Source organism: Pecten maximus, chromosome 7 (genome assembly GCF_902652985.1).
Source record: "Pecten maximus chromosome 7, xPecMax1.1, whole genome shotgun sequence".
Taxonomy (NCBI): domain Eukaryota; kingdom Metazoa; phylum Mollusca; class Bivalvia; order Pectinida; family Pectinidae; genus Pecten; species Pecten maximus.
Genome location: NC_047021.1, coordinates 16396510 through 16412038, shown reverse-complemented (window position 1 = coordinate 16412038; position 15529 = coordinate 16396510). Strand labels below are relative to the sequence as shown.

Here is a 15529-nt window from a genome sequence, read left to right as displayed (position 1 = left end):
TTAGAGTGCTACCTTGTCGATATAAACTAAGCAAATGAGACCAGTCCTTGGGTACACGGCCCTATATAGTCAGAGAACAGTAGGATGTAAAAGATCATCCTTGAGTACCTCCTTCAACTTATCAATCAGCCCTCGTATATATATTACCTGTTAATGACCTCCATAACATCTTTCTCTTGTAACATGCGGGTAGGTCCAGAGGCTGCCTTTCTATAGGTAGCATTTGATTTGTCAACAATGGTTTGTCGAGGAATGCAGTACTCTCTAGACGCTTCTGAGGCGTTCATTTTACTTAACTGCTCCTATAGCTGTTGTCAGAAGACTAGTGTCATACTGTCATTTCGACTAAATTGCAATTAGTGATCCAATGGCAAAAATATACTGATACATTGATAAATGAAAAAGGGAGATCATTTATTTAAATAATAAAATGATGCTAGTGTTACATAAAGCTGACATTTGACAATTCTTAACTTGTCTTGTTTGTACGGACATTTTGTCATGTATTCGTGCAAAACGAATTCGTATCATGTTTTGATGGTATGCTGGTGGTGGTGAGTATTACATGGCTCTTAATAATGCAACATAAGTCTATCTCCCCTGGCTCGTGCGCCCTTCTTATTTTGCATTTCGACGGACGCTTGGTAAACAAACTCAAAGCTGTATTTCGCGAATTTCTGCAAGTAAGTCGACATTACATCGACCTACCAGCTAAGTTAATAAAAATCCGATTTTGATAAGCTACTAGATGAATTTTTTAAATTGGCACTTTTTTCATAAATATCTTTCAGTTGAATCATGATGTTCAATGATGTTCCACGTGGTTGTGTTTACAAACAAAATCAAAGTGCGTGAAATCGGTCATTACGCATGCTAAGCGTGCTCGCTCAGCTGGCGACCACAACAGAAACAAGGTAACTTTCCCTGTCTATGGCCAAGGTACATGTATTTACTTCAATTTCTAGATTTCTAGTATCTTATATAGGGAGCGCTTTACTCGAACGCCTTATATTTCGCACGGAAAATAGGGTCTGCTATACTAGATGTGTTCTATAAACAGTAGCAATATAGACTGCCAAGGGAATACAAGGATTTGTTAATGAAAATGATATAAAATGGGTTTTTTTCTGCGAATAAAAACCCTATAGCTACCATCCTGGCGCTGAATCTCAGGGTATAGTCGCGACCCAGTAGTCATGTGATATCAGCATGCAAGGTTTAACACGGAATACGTAGTTCTGTGATGGTGCCATGCCACCTACATATGTATGGTACATAATACGAAGTCATGTTATGTCAGTATGTCAGCTATGACACGGAATACGTAGTCCTGTGATGTTAGTATGTCAGCTATAATACGGAATATGTAGTTCTGTGATTTAAGTATATCGGCTATGCCACAGAATACGTAGTCCTGCGATGGTGCCATGCCAGCTATGGTACAGAATACGAAGGCATGTGATGTCAGTATGTCAGCTTTGATATGGGATACGTAGTCCTGTGATGTCAGTATGTTAGCTATGACACAGAATACGTAGTCTTGTGATATCAGTATGTCAGCTATGACACGGAATACGTAGTCTTGTGATATCAGTATGTCAGCTATGACACGGAATACGTAGTCTTGTGATGTCAGTATGTTAGATATGACACAGAATACGCAGTCTTGTGATGTCAGTGTGCCAGCTATGACACAGAATACGTAGTCTTGTGATGTCAGTATGTCGGCTATGACACAGAATACGTAGTCTTGTGATGTCAGTATGTCAGCTATGACCCGGGATATGTAGTCCTGTGATGTCAGTATGTCAGCTATGACACCGAATACGTAGTCCTGTGATGTTAGTATGTCAGCTATGACACGGGATACGTGGTCATGTGATATCAGTATGTCAGCTATGACACGGAATACGTAGTCTTGTGATATCAGTATGTCAGCTATGACACGGAATACGTAGTCTTGTGATGTCAGTATGTTAGATATGACACAGAATACGCAGTCTTGTGATGTCAGTGTGCCAGCTATGACACAGAATACGTAGTCTTGTGATGTCAGTATGTCGGCTATGACACAGAATACGTAGTCTTGTGATGTCAGTATGTCAGCTATGACCCGGGATATGTAGTCCTGTGATGTCAGTATGTCAGCTATGACACCGAATACGTAGTCCTGTGATGTTAGTATGTCAGCTATGACACGGGATACGTAGTCATGTGATATCAGTATGTCAGCTATGACACGGAATACGTAGTCTTGTGATATCAGTATGTCAGTATGCACGGAATACGTAGTCTTGTGATGTCAGTAGGTTAGATTGACACAGAATACGAGTCTTGTGATGTCGTATGTCAGCTATGACGATACTAGTCTTGTGAGTCAGTGTCGGCTATGACACAGAATACGTAGTCTTTGATGCAGATGGCGGCTAACGTGAACCTATGACCAGCTTAGCAGTAGTCTTGTGATGTCAGTATGTCGCTATGACCCGTTCTGTGTCAGTATGCTTGATTTGTAGTATGTCGGCTATGACCTGGACACTGTGACGATACCGGTAGTCCTGTGATGTCAGTATGTCAGCTATGACACCGAATACGTAGTCCTGTGATGTTAGTATGTCAGCTATGACACGGGATACGTAGTCATGTGATGTTAGTATGACAGCTATGACACGGGATACATAGTCCTGTGATGTCAGTAAGCCAGTTGTAATGTATTATGTTGATCCTGGGTCCAGGTGCATTAGCAAGAAGTGGAACTAACTTCCGTTTCATTTTAACTTGTAGCGCTTTTCAGTGCAATTTTTAGTTCAATTACTGTAGCGGTCTTACGGTTTTCTGTGTACGTTCAGTCTGGTCATTAGTTTTGTCTATTGTTCTTTATTCTTTATTGGTATCTTTTGTTTTATTTTCTCCACTGTTCGTGCAAATAATCATACCTACTCGTTGGTGTTTCCGCAGTCTAGCTACCTTTCCTTCAGTTTTAATTTCCTATTCCGGTTTTATCTTCTGTTTTGATGTTCCTGATTTGTTCAGTTATTGTGGTGATCTTTTCCCCTTGTGATTCTGGTCTTTCTGTTATATTTCTCTGTTAAGGGGATATAGTACTACTATTGATTGACATGATTGTTATATTGTCCTCCCCATTTCAGCATTTACCATTTCGTAAACCGGTGCTGCAATTATTGTTTTGATTAATGCCACTGATGTTTATGTAAGTTTCAAATATATTTTTCAACATCTTTGTCTATTTACTATTCACCCAAAGGATTCCTCTATCCAGTGTACATACGGACATTTAAAAGAATTGACACGAACATTATTTATCTATATTGCTAATCATTTATTACCGGCTGTAGATAGTTTTTAAAAGGTCCATAACAATAACTTTTACATCCGTCTCTACAGCACGCCTCGCCTAGGGGGCAAGGATTGTCAAGGTCACACTGAGAAAAACACTTTCCCGCTCCTGGCGGATGTGACGTACGGTCCACGTGACTGCCACACTTTGGTATAATGTCGATACAGCTGGCACAGTAATCATAGGAGCAGCACTTCTGGTACGGCTTACAATGGTAATCGTGCGCACAATCGGACAGGCATCTTGATGACCAATTTCGCTGAGCCAAAAGCGGATGAGGACAAAGGCCTGCTCGTGAACGCATGGAAGCTGAGAAGAGGGAAAACATGTTTAAAAAGTATTATTATATGATTATCAAATATATTGACGGTACAATATCAGCAAGGGAACCAGTTATATACAAGACAACAAAAAGGTCACGAAAAATATCAAATGCTTTGTTTGTACGTGATGTTTTATTTATTATGAACGTCCACAAATAGGACTTTAGGCCTGTGATGATAATCATGACTTGATGACTGCCATAGACAGCCAGGTACCGCTTGTGAAATACACAATCAAATTAATGTACAAAAGGCACACAAAATATACACCTTTCAATACTGATGGAGAGTTAAAGCCAACATTTAATAAATTTGCATCCTATAAAGTAATGATACATAGCAGTCTGAGGAAACAGTTCAAAAGAAAGGTCAACATCTGGATGGAGAGGTGCAAACGCCCCATAATTCAACATTTATAAAAACGTAAAGCATGTGTCCCATGGTTTCCAAGAGAGACAAAAGGGAAACAAAGAAAATTGTGTGGTGGTTCCAAAATGTATAGTGTTTCAGAAAACATATCCTGATGTATTGCTTGATAAAATTAAAAATTGGAAACGAAAATGTCTGTAGATCAGCCGAACGCGCCATCAATACATTGTCACATTTTCATAATGTGTAACAAATAACGAAATAATGACAAATTTAGTTAGTAATATGTTCCAAACGACCACATTTAAATACATAGAGGATATATAACAGTGTCTTCAGTAATACCAAATATATTTCACGAGTGGGGCTAATATTTTGATATTTTTCACGAGTGCGCAGCACGAGTGAAAAATATCAAAATATTAGCCACACGAGTGAAATATATTTGGTATTACTGAAGACACTGTTAGATATTCTGTTTATTACATTTTTTATCAACAAAAAACCTACCCCGTATGCTAACTAGGCCTACAGCGATAATTTGTAAACAAAAAAAGTAGTTCCCCCTGTCCAGGTGCTGACATATATGTCGGTCTTTCTGATTGGTCAATTATTTTGGTATTTTCTAATCATTAATTTGATTGGTCAAATCAGCAAAAGTGATTTTTTTTCACTATTGAAAAATATGATATTGAAAAATATCACTTTTATAGAATGAATAATTTTTGATATTTCACTGGTAAAAATGTAATAAATTTATTTATTTCTCTTAATGTTCCTGTCAAAATGTCATATGTCTGACTTGAATTCTTTCTCGGCTAAAAGTGGAAAGAAACACCAATCCAATCCCTCTACCCCCTTAAACCGAGAGGCGATATAAAGTCCACATATTATGGTACCTAGTGTTTACTCAAGGAAGGTAGTATTGCTTGAAATTATCTAAAACAATGAACCTACCATTCTGTACAATGACCACTAGCATCGATAATCCGACCACTGTCTGACAAATGGTTTTCGTGATCTTCATTCTGGACGGAATCTGCAAATTACAGAAGTAGGTTCAGATAGTGTTGAAAAAATAATTCATGAATTCTTCTGAATTGCGGTGCCAAAGTTGACATTTTTTAACTAGCCAACCACTGAAATATGAAACTTTGAGAGTAGCATAATTAACAAGTATCGTTAAATCCTCCAATGATAATGGGTTATATCACATATAATCAACACTTGTGAAATGGAAGAATGATCAGTGTAGAGCTATGAAAGTCAATATTGTATTTGAGTGTTCCTCTGTCTATTTCTAATGCTGCTCTAGTTACATTGTTAGACTGTGTTTAAGCTACAGCTGCCTCCTGTACTATGTGTTATGAACTCAATGATCAATTCTAAATTAACTATTATAACGGATCTCGTATCCTTATATAGGTATTGATATTTATCAATTTAAGGTAGAACACTACAGTAGGACATTAACTTACAACATATGTCAAAACAAGATTAATTCTGTCTTTGGGATAGAGATATTTAATTTTAAATAGGTTTCAGAAAAAAAATTGTGTAGAGAATTGTGTCATTTTGGGTCAAATATCATAATATTTTGCAATTTTTGAGCATTTTTCAAGCGTTACCATGGTATTCACAGCTCTAAAAAAACACAGAAAATATCAGTTTACTTATCCTTCAGAGCTATATTAAAATTACAAATGTTGTACAGATTACAAATATATATACTTTATTAGAGGTTATATGTAGGGTTAACTGGCAATGTTTACATATCTAAGACATGTGCCATATTTTTCAAAATTGGGCATTTTTACTGTACACTGCTACCTAAAAAGAGAATCTAACGATACTGTAGAAATGAATTAATATGGACCTATTGTGTAATTGGAAGTCAGACGTGCGTGTCTGCTACCTGTTGACTTTACCACAAAGTCACGAATCCACCAAACTTATATCAATCTTATGATGTTTATCCCTAAATAGATTTCCTGTTGCATATAGATTATGTTAAGTCTAAGTATCAACATCAGGTAGCAAGTTAATACAAACACCACATCTTACTTTTAACACCTGCGTACCACAAGTTACGTCAAAATATATTTTTAAACTATGAGTGTCCATTTTTCTGCATATTTCTTATGTACATAATTCGTTTACGTAAGGAGAATACACATACTTTCTCTGAATGTAATACATATATGTATTTTTCTTTGTTTACATTCATATATTAAAAAGATGTATGTAAATACTTGATAATCATCACGTAATTGCAAAATGTGTTTAAGTGAAATACAGTATGATAATATACATTGATATGTGTCTTTCCAATACACAATTTCGGTGGATATGACTCGGCACATATCTAGTCATTATTCCTATTCAGATTACGGTTGATATTTATATACTGACAGGAAAGAACTAGAGTTATTTGACTGAATGCATGCGTCTATCCATCCTAGATGTTACTTTAATTCTAACAACTGTGGCCATCTAGATCGAAACATTAATATCTTCCCCATTGTAACAGATGATTCACCACTCCATAACATGTTGTACAGCATTCGTTAAGGCCCATGTTTTATTTCCGGGAAAACGCAGTATAAGCCCACTAGTGTCAGTGACGAGCCCAAGAAAAACGAGACAAATATATGACGTAAGGTACATTCATTTCGGGAGATAGTTATTGATAGCCAGATTGATTTTGAGGTGCTAGTCACGTGTGCGGATATTGACCAATCCTTTGGGAGTTTGGGTGGACCCAGAAATTTACCGTCACGATGCATGTCACGTCTATATGATTACAGAATTTTTAATCGTATGATTAGAACTTTTAACCGAAATGCCAGTGTACTCGACTTTATATTGGAGTGTATTCTTTTAAGTCTCTCCTAAAGGCAGTATATTTTTTTTATATTTCCACTACATGTCTCACTATACTACATGTAATATCAATCTTATACATTACATGTTCTGATCTGTGATAGTTTACTATATACTTTTGTTATCATAGCTATCAATTCTGTGATTGGACCCATGGGTCTGTTGGATTGAATAAAATGAATACATAAATATCCATAATTTAGGTTCATTTGATCTGGTATTCAAAATTTGCCAAATTAATTAATCAATGAGTTGACGGCCTCCCTTCTGTTTTTAAACATATGTTTAGGCCCATTTTGACTTGATTTCAACAAATTGTATTGCTACAAAACAAATTGGTTGGACTTTCTAACCTTTACTTCGGGATTTATACATTTCTTGTCCTAGAATGACGTAACAGCTGTATGATGCCCCTAACATCACTGACGAGTCCTAAAGGACGAAACAGATGTATGATGAAGTTTGATTTTTATCTATTTTTCAATTCATATATTATTTAAATATTTTAACCTCCAACTTTAAGCGTTGAGCCTCAGTATCACTTTGAAGACAGGGAATGATAAAGAACTTCTTAATAAAATCATATATGCACAGTAAACCGTAGGCCAAGATGAGATTAAAATTCAATTAACTTGGCCCTGATTTCAAAAACGTGTCACATTAAAGGTCACCATGCTTACAAATCTGGACAGCGACAATATCCCGAGGTTGACGGGCGACATCTTGACTCTTGCCATCTATTCGTTCTGTAAGCACTCGTATGGGTCTTCAGGTTTCGACTAACAGTATATTATGACTGTCTTTATGATTAAACACTGTGTCAGTATGTCACGTGATTATTAGCGCTCTTCTTTGAGTTGATTTTCTTTATACTTGTTTCTGCACACTCCAGAATATTAATTTTCGTTTTAACAATTAAAACTAATTGATATGCACGAAGAAGATTTAATTAACATAATCAAGTCAACTGATATTTCAGAAAACAATTGTTATACGCTCAGTACCTTTTACTCCTCTGAATCCGCCTATCACAATCAGGTATAGTCATCTTAGAAGTGAATATCGAATATACAATTATTGTGTTACAAAATAATGAAATATTTCAGGGTTTTTTTCTCGGTGCATATTTGTGTTTGTTAGCCAACAGTTATTTTTCCTAAAGCTAATGTTGAATTATTAGGCGAGGTGAATGTTCTATTATGTGAATGCTGGAAACCCAGGATACATTGATTTACTTATATCAGTCTGGATAATAACGTAAACGTTCATCTGCTGTATCGAAAGACAGGAAAGAAATAACATACAATTCGTAAGCATATTATGACAAAACATTGAATGAACTTTTTCTTAAAAGCCTAATTATCGAGATTGTAGAAATCTTAAGCGATAACACATCTTTAGATTGTTGAGTTTAATTATGCGTGTTAATATCGTCACAACTTACAGTGTATTTCCTATGAAACGATAGTAGCATGTATAGTTGAAATGAAGAGAATCATTTTACCTGTGTGTAGTGCCAGGTGTTCCACGCCTCGACTACACGTATGAACTTTTGCCCGGTTATATATAGCCGATATAAAGTAAATTGTACATGGTAATGAGGAGTTCAATCAATTACAGCCATTTATAGTAGGACGACACACTACACACCAGTATAGAATATAACTGGTCACCTTGTCAAACTGTCATGGTCTACATCTCAGACGTTGTTAGCTACGTAATTAAATATCCTATTCTTATACTTGTATCTAGATATTGTCACTTACAGTTTCGTGTAAAAATCACTTCTTATCCCAAAATAATTTTAGATTGCAATATTTTATTTCATTACTATTTTAAAACTGGCTGAAGAATTTGAAGTTAAATTATTTTACTTTTAAGTTAAATATACCTTTCAAACCAGCTTGTGAGGATTTAAAACATACGGAGACATTATACTCCACACATCACTGTGGGGCTTAGAGGCAGGTGCGATGTGACATATCTGATTTATATGACAGGTGACCATGTTTGTCGTATTGTGGAGTGTGCACTTCAATACCAATACACAGGTATCTGTGATGTATCGCCGTGTGTCTGCGGTGTAGAGTTACGTCATTGATAAGACTTTCGATAGCGACTCTTTTGTTTTACATCACTTCCTTTTCCTTAAAATGTATAACTTTACATCTATTGTCTCTACCTAAACATTTAAAACGTCATGTCTTGCGCATTCTGCATACTGAATGAAATCATCCTTTCGTTGATTTTTAGCGATAGTACAGATCTAAAAAAAACTGGAGACTCAAATGATATTAAAGGCACATGGACAAAACTTCAAGTGTTTTCCTATTGAATCTTAGTAAACAACTGCTGTGTTTCTACAACAACGCTCGCCAAGCTTTAAGGGTATTCAAAGCGAAGTCGGAAAGTCTAATACTCGATGGAAAATGAAAGTTTCTATTTTCGCAGTGTTACCAATATTGATGACCGTTACATAATAAAGTAAGTCATCAGAAATCCTCCAGGCAAATTATATGAATTCGGAGTCGTGGGCGGATTGGAAAAGTATCGTTTGTTATATTGTATTTAGACATATTCGAGGGCTGATTGATATGTTGTAAGCCTCATATTGAAGGATTTGAATTTTGCCGGACATGTATTATTTTTCAAAACATAATCCCCTTCAGTATCTATACACTATTGCCAGCGGTGTTTAAGGGCCTCAATGCCACTTTTATAGAACTCCTTTTCTTGGCTGTTCAGAAAGCCATCCACTGCATATATGACGTCATCATGGGACTGAAAGTGGGTGCCTGAAATAGCTGTTTTCAGGTTTGGAAATAGATGAGTCTGATGGAGCGAGATCAGGTGTATAAGGCGGATGCTCAATCAATCTTAAGTCACAATCGTGAATGGCAGTCATGGAAATGGCAGACTTGTGAACAGGAGAATTGTCCTGATGGAATAACACAACTTTATGTGGCTTTCTGCAACGCTTAAGTTTAATCTTTCCCCGTAACTGCCTCAGAAGTGAAGCATAGTATGTGTCATTGATTGTTTGTCCCTTTTGGAGATTATTTATCAGCAGAACACCATCTTCCTCCCAGAAAATTGAGGTCATAATCTTTCCAGCTGATGGAACAGTATATGCCTTCTTTGGTGGGGGAGAGCGAGGGTGCTTCCATTGTTTCGATTGTTGTTTGGCCTCTGGGGTAGAGTGATGGACCCATATTTCATCCATAGTGACAAATCTCTGAAGAAAGTTGGCAGGATCTTTCTCAAAAAGGTTAAGATTAGCACGCAAAAATGTGTGCCTGGTGTGCTTCTGATCAACTCTCAGAAGTCTTGGTACCCATTGGGCCGAAGGCTTTCTCATTGCAAGATCCCCGGTCAGAATGGAATGTACTCTTTCCTGTGAAATGCCTATTCTAATTGCTATATATCTTTCTGTGACTCTCCTGTCAGTCATAACGATATCATGAACTTTATTGACCATTTCTGGGGTTGCAACATTGACAGGCCTTCCAGGACGGGGGTCATCCTCAGGGCTCTGTCGACTGCGCTAAAATTCCGCCACCCACCTTTTCACTTTAGCATATGAAGGGGCATCTTTCTCCAGTGTTGCTACCATATCATTATGGATATCCTTAGATGTTAAATCTTTTTATGCAAATATTGGATCACTGCTCTTTCACCGATTTTGTCCATTTTGCAAAAGCCGCTTGTCTTATTTACTTAGAATGCTACCTCGTCGATATAAACTAACCAAATGAAACCAGTCCTTGGTTACATGGCCTTACATGTATATAGTCAGAGAAAAGTAGGACTTAAAAAGATCATCCTTGAGTACCTTCTTCAATACGAGGCTCACAACATATCAATCATCCCTCGTATATTACATCAAATTTAAACAATACAAAGGAATAGCTTATATTACTTAGTATCATACATATGGTGGTCTTATATATGCGCTAGACAAAGGGCTGAGATCAATGCAAGCAGGATTTCAAGGGAACAATTCAATTATAGATCACATCGCCAGCCAACGAATCGTCATTGAAAAGTATATCGAATGTATAGATATGATTACCACTTAGAAACGGATACAGTACTATGATGTATCCCCAAGGTTTTAAACATCATCCAATAGTTATATGTGGACTCCACCTGGCAAATTATCCACAGCGAAAAGTATGGCAAAAGTCATAGCCTTGGCCAGAAACCTTCGTGATGGTTATGGCTTGAGTATCCAGAAAACCACAGATAACTTCACAGGGATACTGTGGACCTTCGTCAAGAAGCTCGATGACCTTGATTTTGAAAATGATATAGTCCTTCTGACACATAGGGAACAACATGTACAAGTTAATGAGACTTTCCGAGAAGGCAAGGAAGACTGGCCAGGAAGCCAACAAAGAAGACAAAGGGATATAACGGGCGACCTTTCCATCATTCAAACGATAAACTACGAGAGTTGTTTTGCACGAAGTGAATATGCTGCATTGGATCATTGTCGAAGATGGATTAAATGCATTAATATCATAATTATTAAAAATAATAAGCAGCTTATAATCCAAAATGAAAACAAAACACAAGTCTATTTCTTGATCCCGATGTTAAACCACAGTAAACGATTTACATGACAAGCTTGTAGTTGTGGCCGCAGATAAGGCACATATTAATTTAATCCTCGTCTGTGAACATTTTTACATTTTTTCGGCTTAAAAAGGATTAGGCTTGCTGGACAACCAGGTTAACCATACCTACATAAGACGAAATACTGTCCAATTATATTCAAATTTCAAAATCTCTGACAGTGAGAAGGATGCAGATCTACCTCGCTTTTATTGGATTCCTAAACGTCATAAGAATCAACATAAACAACGTTTAATTGCTGGCTCGAGTTAATAAACTAAGCCTTTGTCTAAACGTCTTACTATATTTCTTAGTGCCATAAAGTCTGGATTGTAGTCCAATAGGGAAACTTTCTACTCCAGAAGTGGAATTAATGTAATGGTGACTTTGAAAAAGATCTTTGATCAATCTAGAACTTCCGCTCCTAAAGAACTTTTTTCTATCAAAACGTTTTATTTTTCTACTCTTGACACAACCGTTGTCTATTCCAGAGTGAAAGACGTCTTCGTTATCTTATAATCTTAGCCTTTCTTTCCCCAGAAAGGCGAACGGCGATGTATGTACATAGTTATGAACTATACGGGAGCATATTTCGTAAAACACAATACTTTGGCTCACAGAAAATACACCGAAGATGAGATCGTGAGATTAACTGGATTTCTAATGGACAACATCTTGTTGAGATTGATGACCAGATTTCCTTACAGACTTATGACATACCCATGGGAACAAAACTGTGTCTCTGTAATGGCTGAAGATATTGAAGAGCTTACCAGTCACCTTGCTATGTCCTACAATTTCACCAATAGGTATATTGATAATGTGCTATCTTTAATTAACAAAAACTTGATTGACCATGTCCATCAAATATAACTGTGGAACTTGAAATCAAAGACGTTCCAGACTCTTCAACATCAGCCGCTTACCTCGATCTTTCCTTACATAGTAACTTACAGGGACAGCATACAACTAAAATAAATGATAGGCTGGAAGATTTCAATTTCCCAATATTATTACTGTTAAATTTCCATTTCTATACAGCAGCATCCCTGCATCCACTACCTACTTTATCCAATGGCTTGTTCCCATTATATACCACGATGTCTGTGACAAATGTTGTCAACTGACGGAGAAATGAACAACAGAAGGTTTCTGGAAATGGAGGTTGATAAAGACCACATGACAGCTTTATGGTCGCCATCTTGATCTTATTTAGAAATATTCTATTTCCTTATACGGTATGAATTCAGAAGTGTTTGATACTTGTTGGTATACACAGTGGTTCCGTTGTCACCATTTTGTCTCTCAGTTTAGATCGTGACTTAACCCGCATTTGACCTAGATTTGTATGGCCGGTGTCGCCGTGACCTAGATTTGTATGGCGGGTGTCGCCGTGACCTAGATTTGTATGGCGGGTGTCGCCGTGACCTGGATTTGTATGGCGGGTGTCGTCGTGACGTAGATTTGTATGGTGGGTGTCGTCGTGACGTAGATTTGCATGGTGGATGTCGTCGTGACCTAGATTTGTATGGCGGGTGTCGCCGTGACCTAGATTTGTATGGCGGGTGTCGCCGTGACGTAGATTTGTATGGCGGGTGTCGTCGTGACCTAGATTTGTATGGCGGGTGTCGCCGTGACCTAGATTTGTATGGCGGGTGTCGCCGTGACGTAGATTTGTATGGCGGGTGTCGTCGTGACGTAGATTTGTATGGTGGGTGTCGGCGTGACGTAGATTTGTATGGCGGGTGTCGTCGTGACGTAGATTTGTATGGCGGGTGTCGCCGTGACCTAGATTTGTATGGCGGGTGTCGTCGTGACGTAGATTTGTATGGTGGGTGTCGTCGTGACGTATATTTGTATGGTGGGTGTCGTCGTGACGTAGATTTGTATGGTGGGTGTCGTCGTGACGTAGATTTGTATGGTGGGTGTCGTTAATGAAGCAGAAGACGCTTACTCTTCCGGACCACCAGGTTCCCATTCCCCTTGTACTGTCCATTAGTATACATTCTAATATATTGTTCTGTTTGTATTTTGCCCTCGTTTAATAGGCTTCAAATTTGAAGTATGTTATCATCATCATATCGGTATTCTGTATCTTCACTATCTCTAACACCAAAATACCTCTCGCTTGAGTGCGGGGAACGGTATATAAACCACACACATAATCATTATACAAAATTAGACGTCTTTTTTCAACGTGTTTCTCTCAAATATGAGTCTGTCACCTTTAAATATCACGTTAAAATGATTCGATACTTAAATAACTGGAATATAATAATGGAAATGTGTTTTTGAGGCAACTCCTTTTAGTAATAAACGCTAGCTTTAGATCAATTGCATTCTATTTTAGACGTTCGCGAACTGATATATGGTCCCACGAACGAGTTTAGAATATAAAGTAGCAAACTATGGCTCACACGAAATTGGTCTGATCTCCTAATTGCTGAATCATTCATGAAATCAGTTATGATAGTGTTAATAAAAATGTTAAATAAGTATTCTTTGTACCTTTTTGGACAATTTAAGACAACTTAGATCCATTTAAGTTGTGTTAGAAAGGATTCTATCAATTGGTCATGTTTTACGTACATTGTACACTTAATGATTATGTATACAGTATCCTAATACACAGTAATCCCATAAAACATACACCGGCGGACGGTATACTGTATCAACAGGCTCAAGTCCTCTTCCGATTAAATCATTATAAAGCGACAATGAACAAATGGTCCTACATTAATTAACAGTCTGTGTATTCAGAGGAAATGTCAATAAGAGTATGTCAAATATATAACAGAACATCAAAATGAATGTTACTTTATGATGAATCTAATTATAGATACGAGATATCTGTGGATATCAGTATCCATTGTTCAGAAAGTGCAATCGAATAAATCATTCTCTCTTGTAGAGTACACTTTTATTAAGTGTTAAGATATAAAACATATAGTTAGTAATAGGTTGATTTTAGATTTTCCAACGTCGGTATCCTCGTCTGTGAGGAAGGGAGACGACTCAGGCGTATAGTTAGATAGACTGGCTTCGTCATATTTTCATCATATATTCAATATTAATATTTAAATTAAGCTATAGTGACAATCTCAATAAGTCTGGTGTGTAAACATCAGGTTTTAGGGTATATTCGGCAAATATTCCAAAATCCTCGCACGAAAAAGGATTTTGATATTTACAAGATAACTTTATATATATAGTAATTATCACCAAATATCATCAACTTATTGGTTGTCGTATTATACAATCTAAAAGCATTGTTTTCCAACTAGCCTCTGTGTTTACAATTCTCCGCATCCAAGGAAGTTTTAATGCTTTATTAAAGGACGGTAAATGGGTCATTCTACACCCATCTTCTTTTTTTAATCTTGAATAAAATGGTTTTTAGCAATTCTTTCTCTATAATTCCAGATGAATTCATAAAAGATGCTCTCTAACTCCTTCAAAAATGTATCATCCGGTCTTGATAGACTCATAAAAAGATGAGTAAGTTTTGATTCAGTAAGGACGTAATGACTGTTTGTTTACCAAGAACAGTTAGTCGTATCTTATACCCGTGTTTTATAATGTTATCAATATCGTAAAGTTTGGCTTTGAAATGTATCTCTGTTATGTAATTTAGTTCAAGACTGAAAATTTTACCCAAAAATATGAAAGGTTCATCTGTCCATTCCAAATTCCATTCTCAACATTGTTTAACATAGGATTATTAGCTCAAATCCAAACTATTTTTGTTTTATCAGAATAAGGTGTAAGTCCTGAATATTTTGAACACTGATCGAGGTCAAGAGTCTTTTCAAGGGGTTTTTCTTAACCATTTAGACAAATTCCGGTATCATCTGCATATTGAAACAACCTTTACTCTTTGCTTATATTTCTAATACTGTTGATATCTTTATTAGCCCTTATAAGAATTCCCATAATCTCGACACATATCTATCTATGGTGAAATATGGTCGCCCTGTCT

The 15529-nt window shown here is 36.8% G+C and overlaps 1 protein-coding gene across 2 annotated transcripts; it reads right to left on the bottom strand.

The window, feature by feature from the left end:
• Nucleotides 1-3319: 3319 nt before the first annotated feature.
• LOC117331754 (WAP four-disulfide core domain protein 2-like) lies at nucleotides 3320-8493 on the bottom strand. 2 transcript variants are annotated; one of them, XM_033890632.1, is made up of 3 exons: nucleotides 8378-8493; nucleotides 5008-5089; nucleotides 3320-3667 (listed from the first exon to the last, which is right to left on the bottom strand). In XM_033890632.1, the coding sequence occupies exons 1-3, from the start codon at nucleotides 8405-8407 to the stop codon at nucleotides 3333-3335; spliced, it is 447 nt and encodes a 148-aa protein (XP_033746523.1). In that variant the 5' UTR covers nucleotides 8408-8493; the 3' UTR covers nucleotides 3320-3332. The 2 variants fall into 2 exon arrangements, with proteins under 2 accessions (XP_033746523.1, XP_033746522.1); XM_033890631.1 differs by lacking the exon at nucleotides 8378-8493 and adding an exon at nucleotides 7614-7700.
• Nucleotides 8494-15529: the final 7036 nt, after the last annotated feature.

Bases quoted from the DNA above. Each gene is read 5' to 3' on its own strand.
- LOC117331754 (XM_033890631.1), bottom strand. From the start codon at position 7,670: ATGGCAAGAGTCAAGATGTCGCCCGTCAACCTCGGGATATTGTCGCTG. The intron at 5,090-7,613 runs GTAAGCATGGTG...TGTAATTTGCAG, and splicing joins TATTGTCGCTGTCCAGATTT to ATTCCGTCCAGAATGAAGAT. The intron at 3,668-5,007 runs GTAGGTTCATTG...CCCTCTTCTCAG, and splicing joins AGTGGTCATTGTACAGAATG to CTTCCATGCGTTCACGAGCA.